Here is a 9,047-nt window from a genome sequence, read left to right on the forward strand (position 1 = left end):
TGTCATGTATTTAACGAGTATTTGATGTAAGGTTATTTCACTTAAAAAGAATGGAGACAACCTGCTCAAGTACAACCTTTGGTGCAATCATACTCTCTGAAGAAAAAGCTTGATGGGCCATACATTCTTAAAGATCATCTAAGGAAATCGGCTACTTTAAGATGACTTTTTTTCTTCTTTAGAGTTATATATAACAGAACCTTCAGAAGCTTGCATAGTGCATATCTCATATTACATGCTTTATCGTACAAGCCATCCATTTACAAAAGATATGTTTCATAAAAGCATACGATATTTCAAAAAACACCTTTTTGGAAACTAATCATTGTACCTTCTTACAAACATTTATGAAAAAGGTATTTTGACAAGATATAATAGCTCATGATTTCAAAAGCATTAATTGTACCTTCTAACATGCATTTATGAATAAGACAACTTGAAAAGAAATAAAAAAACTAATGATTTCAAGTATGAAAGAAAAAGACAAAATGAATTTAAGTCATAATACAAAATTGTCTTAGCTTGAATTGACAATGTAAGAAAACTAATATTATTATATTTGAAAAAGACTTTAGTTACTTTATACAACTCAAGAATGTCGACTTACTTAAAGTCATCATTCTTTCTGTAGACATTAAATACCACCTCAAAAGCATTTAAGAAATAACTATTTGTTTAATAATAAACTCCACACAAGAATGTCGACTTACTTAAAGTCATCATTCTTTCTGTAGACATTAAATAAACACCTCAAAAAGCATTTGAGAAATGACCATTTATAAATAAAGTAATCAACAAAGCATTTATTGAACTTACATACATTTAAGTTAAGAAGTGACGATTTGTAAGAAAAATACTAATATACTATAAATCATTAAATTGAGTAAAGACAAAACTTTATGATGACTTACAACCCAACGTTCAATGTGCTACAAATCATTTATTATGAGAATAAACCTTTTACAAATTATATCACATTTAAAATACTACAACGAATAGTGTACCCCAAATACTACACTTATAGAAAGAAGACTTTTCAAAAATATAGTATAGTACACATCCTTTTACACAAAGTTGTTTTTGAAATGACTTGACATCTCTCATCTCAAAAGGACAATCATTTAAAAAAGGCAACACCTATTTTCTTGAGACTATATATACACTAAGAAAATAATATCTCAGACAAGACATGTGAGCTTACAAAGAGAAAAATTTCTACTCATTATTCGAAAAAAAGAGCCAAGAAAAAGAAAGAGAAAAGAAAGAGAAAAAGTCAAGAATAACTCTTTGACAAAGAGAATCATCTGAGTGAAAAGAACAAAACATTCTGAGAATCCTTCATTCGTGCATTCATATCATTCTGAAGGTTCTATAGGAAGTATTGTAACTTTCTGTTATTCTCTGTATTCCTTCTCTGTTGAGAGAAGTAGACCTCTGGGAAAAAGGGTGTTTTCCTTCTCTGTTGAGAGAAGTAGACCTCTGGAAAAGAGGGTGTTTCCCTTCTCTGTTGAGAGAAGTAGACCTCTGGGAAAGAGGGTGTTTTCCTTCTCTGTTGAGAGAAGTAGACCTCTGAGGAAGAGGGTGTTGTACTATTTATCCGGTAACTCGGATTTTATAGTGAAAGACTTAAGTGTTTTGCTTGGGGACTGGATGTAGGTCAGTGACTTGACCGAACCAGTATAAATCTTGTGTTTTATGTGTTGTGCCTTATTACATTTAAATTTTTATTATCGATCTATTTCATAATTCACTATTCACTCTCCCTCTAGTGGAATTTCATTGTCCACTGTTTTGGTGTGTAAATCTGATCAGATCTTACCAGAGGTTATGATGTGCAAATATGGTCAGATTTGCCCATTGTTTTGACGTGCAATCTGATCAAACTTTCCAATTTATTTATATATATGTATACGATATTTCCAATGGATTCTCTGATTTTATTGCAAGAAAATGTTCTATTTTTCTGCTAGAAACTGCATAATCTTCTATGTCACACGGACTCGGCTAGGGAGGCTCCGCATCTGAGTCGACACGTCCCGACACGGGTGCGGCTTCGGACTCAGCCCAGACTCGGTCAACACCGAGTCGGACTCGGTCAACACCGAGTCGGACTCGGTCAACACCGAGTCGGACTCGGTCAACACCGAGTCGGACTCGGTCAAAGATTCGAGGCCGAGTCCGTCCACATTTTGGACTCGGTCAACTTTGATCGAGTCCAAAAATGTCCATTTTTAAGACGAAAAACAAAAAAAATCATTTTTGATATAACTTTTTTTAAAATATATATATATATATATATATATATATATATATATATATATATATATATATATATATATATATATATATATATATATATATATATATATATATATATAACCAGACTGCAATGCAGTTGCACAGTCACAGTCACAGACTGTGCAACTGCAACTGCACAGTCTGTGACTTGCAATCTATGCAACTGCTACTGCAAAGTCTGTGCTGTGACTGCATTGCACAGTCTATGCAAATGTAGTCTATGCAACTGCAGTCTATGCAACTCTGATCCATTTGATTGGGGATGTGTGATCTTTAAGGGGAAGCGTGATTCCTCCAGCGAAGGGTGTGCACTACCAATATCATGCTTGAGTGGGCCCTGCTTTCATGGGGCATACACTTATTAAACAGAAACATACTTTGACTGGTTCATGTAGTGCTTGTTTAATGTTTATCTGCCCCACCTCTCCCCAAAACACACCAACACACACATAGTCACATACACGTCTGGATGCTTCTGGTTTCTTTCTCTCCATCTATCTTAAGGGTGATTTTGTTTTATATATTGTGCTTCTTTTGATACTATGTAAATTCTTCAAATGAGCGTAAATGCTTGAGCTGCCTACTAGAAAGTTGCTTCTCAGTGTTCAGGACCAATACTTAGTAGTTGTATATGCATAATTTTATATTCTTGAAATATCTTTCAATTTATCAATTTAAAGGAATATAAATACAATACAACCAGGATTTAGCCAGAGCAAAGGTAACTGAAACATGAATGTGCCCTCTTTCTGTAAGATGTATATTTTCATATGCAAGTCATATTTTCTCTACCGAAAAACTTGATATTTTTATATATTCATGTACTGATAAATGACAATGAAATTGCTAATAAATTTTTTCTGTTGCTATGTTATTGCTTATATATATATATATATATATATATATATATAGCCGAGTCCCCGTGTCCAAAATTTTTGAAATTGCACCGCACCCGTGTCGCACCCGCACCCGCACCCATGTGACATAATCTTCATGATTTGTCAAAGGAGATGAGGAAAAACTTGTCAAGGTAGATACGACACTTGGGTTATTTGTTGACGTTTGAAAGCATTCATTTTCCTAAGATTCGTGTTTTTTCAGATTGTTATAACATTGTTATATGAATGTGCTGATTGCTTCAATACAAGATCCTGTTCAGATTGTAGGTAATCATCTAGTTTTTGCTCAAGTAGTCTGGAAGTCTTCAAATCATTTTGGTGCAGAGATGATTAAAAGGGTGTGATAATTTTGCATTAAATAATTATTATGATTTCTTTTATTAATCTCTCATTAATCATCATAATCACCATTTTTACCTTCTGTCGTAGTCACTATCATCAGTACCATCGGTGACATCAGCACTTTGGTGATCTAATGGTCATTATCACCATCTCCACGTTCATCAGGCAACCATCCACTAGTGTCATCAATATTAATACTATCATCAATTGACCAGTCATCATTGCCTTCATGATCACTATCACCTCCAATGCTGCTTTCCTATCATCTGCTTCAAAAAATGGGTGAAAAAGTGCAACCATATCTTGCTCATGATATGACCAAAAAATGGTGACAAGGCTTCCTTTTCCGGCTATCCTATGACCACAGCACAGAGTGGTCGGTCTGATTTCCTAGGCCATTTTCGATGGCTACTAGATGAAAGGACAAGCAATATGTAAAGCAACCCTCCATTTTCCAGCTGCTTGGTGTCTGGATAAGTAAACTGCAAGAAAAATAAGGGAGGAAGAACCAGGGTGAGGAGAGACACCGCCCAATGAAATGGCCATTTCTGTTTATTGTTTTGAACAAATGATAGGAGTTGGTTTTTCTAAGGCCAGCATTTTGGTGGAATGTTGTTATTTTGGAAGTGTCCTTTTTTTCTCAGAATCTGCTTGGGTGTCAACCAAACTTTAGGATGTTATTTGTTTTTTAGCACCACTCTCATAGCATCATCCAAACATGCCCTAAACTTTTTGCACCAATCTTACCGTATAGATCTGTTGACTATAACCTATAGATTTGTTAAAATGCAGGGCAAGGGAGAAACTAGCACAGACATTATCTGTCAATTAACTTTGTTGAAGGCATGAAGGTGCATTTTTAGAAAGGACTTCGGGCTCCTGTAGAAGTGAAGCATTCTGTGAGCATATTACAAAGGTTATACTTGGAAATGAAATTCTGCTTGTGCATATACAGAAAGAAAGATGTTTGTTTTGTGAAGATATGTTGCAGCTGCTTCTTGAGAGCTGGTGCTATACCTCTGGTTCTGTGATGCTGTAAGGGCAGAAGCGCATGATTCTGGTGTTGGTTATGGTTGAGGTTATCTTGAACATCGTCGAACTAATCTGCTTTATAGTTCATTTTTTAGTATACCATCCAATAAAGCTGTCTGTTTTTTCATTTGTTGGGTATAGCATCCTATATAATCTCTGTCTATATTGTTGATGTACACTGTTTCTGTTTCTCATAGTTCTTGCTAATCCATGGCTTTGCTGCATCGTTCTTTACGGAAAATCTAGTCGATTTCCTTTTGTCATTCTCCTATTGACATTGAAGGATGCAATCTGTGCGGTCTAGATCAGGCAGAGTTTCTGATGTTCAAAGAATAAGGTATCACACCTAGCAAGTAGGTTATGGTTTGATTTCTACAGTTACACTAGCAATAAGTAGGCACAACGAGCGATGCATGAAGCATGAAGTGAGAAGCGCCTAAGAAACAACAACAAATCAAAGTGGAATATAAAAGTATAGTTAGTATTTGCTCCCTCTCTCTCTGGTCAGAAAGGGCCACCAGTGTCCCTTTTCCAGCAATACTCAAGTCAAAAGAAGGCAGCTGGTGGTCGGAAAACGGTTGCTGGTGGCCTTCTTCTGGCAACCCTTCTTTTTGTAGGAGTGGGCAACCGGTTAGATGCTGTATGGGCCACAGGCTGCCCCGCCTGGTTGGGTTGGGTTGGGTCGATTTTTCATGGGCTGAGCTCATGTCCAACATAAGCTAGACCAACAAATGCGTTATAGCTTTGAATTAGTTTTGAACTGCATCCTTCTATGCTATTGAATGTAAATAATTCATGCAAAAAATGACTGAACTGTACAAATTATTTGACCCAATTCCTTAAAAACTTTATAATTTTTTATATTTCCCTGATGTTCAAAATTTCAATTACTCAACATTGGTACAACCTTTTTACCAAGGTTGTTAAATGCGATGAGGCGAAGCGTTGAGCCTGTTATGAAGCGAGGCATAAGCCTCGAGGCATTGAAGCGTAAGCTTCATGAACAAAATAATAAAATAATGAATTTTTATTAAAACATAAATGATAAGAACATTCATTTTTCACTTTAGCATCACGATAAAAATGCAATATGTTGATAGAACGAACATTTTTAAATATCTAGCTTTTGGCATTATATCGACATTTTTAAATATCACTTTGTATGTGTGTTTCTAAAACACACATCGTCAAATTCGGCCCCAAACAAATCCCCCCCCCTTCTTCCCCCACAAGTTTCTTTCTTTCTCTCTCTCTCATTCTCATTCCGATCGTCGATTCAATCTATCGTTCTTGCCCTAATTCACGTCTCCAATCAACGATGGATGCCGCTTCCTTGCTCTCTCGCTTGGAAAATCTTGAAATCAAAGGCCTTCGTCAGGACTTCACGACCTTCTTTCAGCCTCTCTTGCAACACAAGAAGAAGAAGAAGAAGAAGAAGAAGAAGAAGGGGAAGGTGATTGATTCTGAGATTGAGGATACACAACTCCACTCGCTCATCGTCTTCCTCAGAGTTGGAGATTGCAGAGCTCAGCAAAAGTCGTAAGATTTTTGGAGATTTTTAGTGTTTCGTGAGACAAATTTCCTTTTTTGGTGTTATTTTTGAGTTTAACAGAGAATTTGCATTATTTTTCTTTTTCGTTACGTAGGCAGGGCACCTTCTATATCAGAACTCGCTCTTCGTCGTCCTCAATCAGTATGATTTTTGGGGATTTTATACTGTCTCGTGAGGCAGATTTCCTTTTCTGGCGTTCTTTTTGAGTTAAGCAGAGAATTTGCGTTATTTTTCTTTTTCGTTGCTGAGCTCTGCGTGGAGGCCGGGCTTGGTGACACTGATGCTTATGCCTTAGAAGCGAAGCATGTCTCGATGCGAGGCGCACACTTCACCCATGTGAAGCGTGCGCTTCGAGACTCAAACACTTCACTATATCGCCTCAATACCTTCAACGTGCGCTTCACCTCTGAGGCGTACGTTTTAGGTACTGAGGCGTTTGCCTCTCACAACAATGCTTTTTACCCTTAACAACTGTGAATTTAGGCTTTATTGCGATAAAATTGTACCGCCTGTCGGTTAGGTCCAACTCTTAAATCTAGAATGACAAGTTCTTTTATGCATACCTTATAAGCTCACATAAATTTATTTGTGAATTTTTGGTAAACCTAAACCACAAAAATCATAAATATCCTATTCTTTTGCATAAATATATTTGCTGAACACCTCTCACAAATAACCTACTTGTTCACTTATACTTTTTGAAATCACATAAATTTATGTGTGAAACTCCACTTAAAGGGAAACAAAAAAATCACAAACTTGCTTAAATATTTGCAAAATTTTTATTATATGCAACCTTTTTAAATATTTATGATTTTGTCAAATTATATATATATATATATATATATATTCATTTTTTATTCAAGAGTTTCTTCTTCTCGTTTGTGTCTGCAAAGAATTTCTTTATAGAATCCTTGTGGCGATTCTTGCATTTCGAGGAGGTTGCAGTATCATCCTTGTGATCGACTTTCCCATGCACATGTTTGAAAGGTGAGTTCCGTACAATATATACATGTGTATCCCTTTGCGTATTTTTGTTTAATATGGCAACCTACAATCAAGAGCGTGAACAGATCGAACTCACGATCATTGAATATCCCTATGTGTATTTGTGTTTGGTTGTTGCTATGAATGTTTTTTTATATTTTTTTGTATTGTCATTGACTTTTTCAGCCACCAGATTTATTGTTTAGGGTTTACTATGTTTACATTTTTTTCCATAGAAATATATATTGTTGTAGATGATTTATGATTATTTGTTTATCCTTTAGTTAATATTTATTGTTCTTGTGTTGGTGTAATGGAGCTAGGGTTCACTCTGCACAAGCATTGAAAGGACTAAAATATACTATCATGTTTGTTGTAGGCATACAATGATGGCGTCTGAAGGGGCTAAAGTATACTATCGTATGTCTGATTACACTAATTAAAAATCTATAGTGGTCTTAAAAAATATTGCCTTTAAGAAATTTGCGATTTTTATGTCTCATAAAATCAGATTGTGACATACTTATTGAGCCTTCAGTATAGTTATTCTCCAAATTCAAACAACCAAGAAATATGGATAAATATTGATGACGATGCTGACGTAAAATCAATGTTATTTAGTGATGATGTTAACTTAGAAGTATGCAAAGTTAATGAAGGAGCAGTTAAAAAAGGAGTAGTTGATCAATGAAATGATGCGAATCTTTTGAAAAATGTGCATGTATCTTAGACACCGTCTATCGAGTTGAGTCCTTTAACGATTATCCAACTATTTCAAACAGTGAATAATATTGATGTTGTACATGATCAATGAATCATTGCAAAAGATATGGAACCACGTGAGCAAAGAAGTGTTTGTGATCTTTATTACAATAATTTGAATGACATGCAGTCTTCTTGCACATACGATAATGCTAGGTACAAGTTATAATTTTAATATAATTTATGATTGAGATGTAGGTGTGATGATGTATACAATATTTTGATGGTTAATCTTGAATGTTGGAAATGTAAGAATGATGTATGCATTGAAGCAAATAAAGCGATAGACATAATGAATTTTGATTTAGTTGGTGCAACCAAACAATCAATTAGTGGTAGCAGCGATCATGTTGATAGTGAACAATCGTATGATATCGATGATGATAAGTATACCATGTTGATAAGGGAGGGTGAAAGTGATGCACCAATGATATTTGAGAATGCGAACTCTTGGTTCTCGTTTAATGAGTTCTTATACAATAAAGAGAAATTGAAAGTCATTGAAGCAGAGACATCTGATTTGTATGAGCAATTACGTAATGAAAGCCTTAATGATTGTAAACAATTTCAATGACTATCAATATACTCAAACAATTGAGAAATTACTTTGGAAAAAATGTTTAATGATCTCCAATACTGTCACGAGTTTTTGAAATATCACGTGATCATAAATAACTATAAAGCACAATTCTTAAAGAGCTTCAATAACAAAGCCACTGTCGTATACACGAGGAAGAACACTCATACGATGATTGATTTCCCTTGGAAGATCCATTGCACAAAGGTACGTAGAGCAAATTTATTTCAAGTGAAGGTATAATAGCGTACATACATGTGGTGGATCATTGGGCAACCTTGTAGTGTAAAAATTATCTTCCAAGTGGATTTCAGGTGTTATTCATAAATGCATGCAAGATAACCCGAAGATAACTCCAAAAGAAATCATGAATGACATCAGTCACGAGGAAGGTGTGGAGGTTACTTAGAAACAAGCATGGTTTGAACATTAAGACACTAAGGCTGCATTATATGGTTCATTTGAAGAGTCTTTCAAGATGCTTTTCTCCCATTTGGATCATCTGATGAAGACTAACAAAGAATTATTAGGGTATATTAAGACTGATAGGAAATATCAATTTCAGCATATGTTCTTATCATTTTGGCTAAGCATTGAT

At 35.2% G+C, this 9,047-nt stretch overlaps 1 protein-coding gene across 3 annotated transcripts in view; it reads left to right on the plus strand.

Annotated features, from left to right (window-relative positions):
* The window catches only part of LOC149815818 (uncharacterized), a 64,311-nt gene extending 59,613 nt beyond the window's left edge, over positions 1-4,698 (plus strand). For all 3 annotated transcript variants that reach the window (XM_089988686.1, XM_089988688.1, XM_089988689.1), the window contains one exon: positions 4,332-4,698. In XM_089988686.1, coding sequence (XP_089844812.1) covers positions 4,332-4,371 — 40 coding nt within the window. In that variant the 3' untranslated portion in view covers positions 4,372-4,698. The remainder of the gene's footprint in view (positions 1-4,331) is intronic.
* Positions 4,699-9,047: the final 4,349 nt, after the last annotated feature.

This window comes from Nuphar pumila, chromosome 15 (assembly GCF_984573655.1).
Source record: "Nuphar pumila chromosome 15, dmNupPumi1.hap1.1, whole genome shotgun sequence".
NCBI lineage: Eukaryota > Viridiplantae > Streptophyta > Magnoliopsida > Nymphaeales > Nymphaeaceae > Nuphar > Nuphar pumila.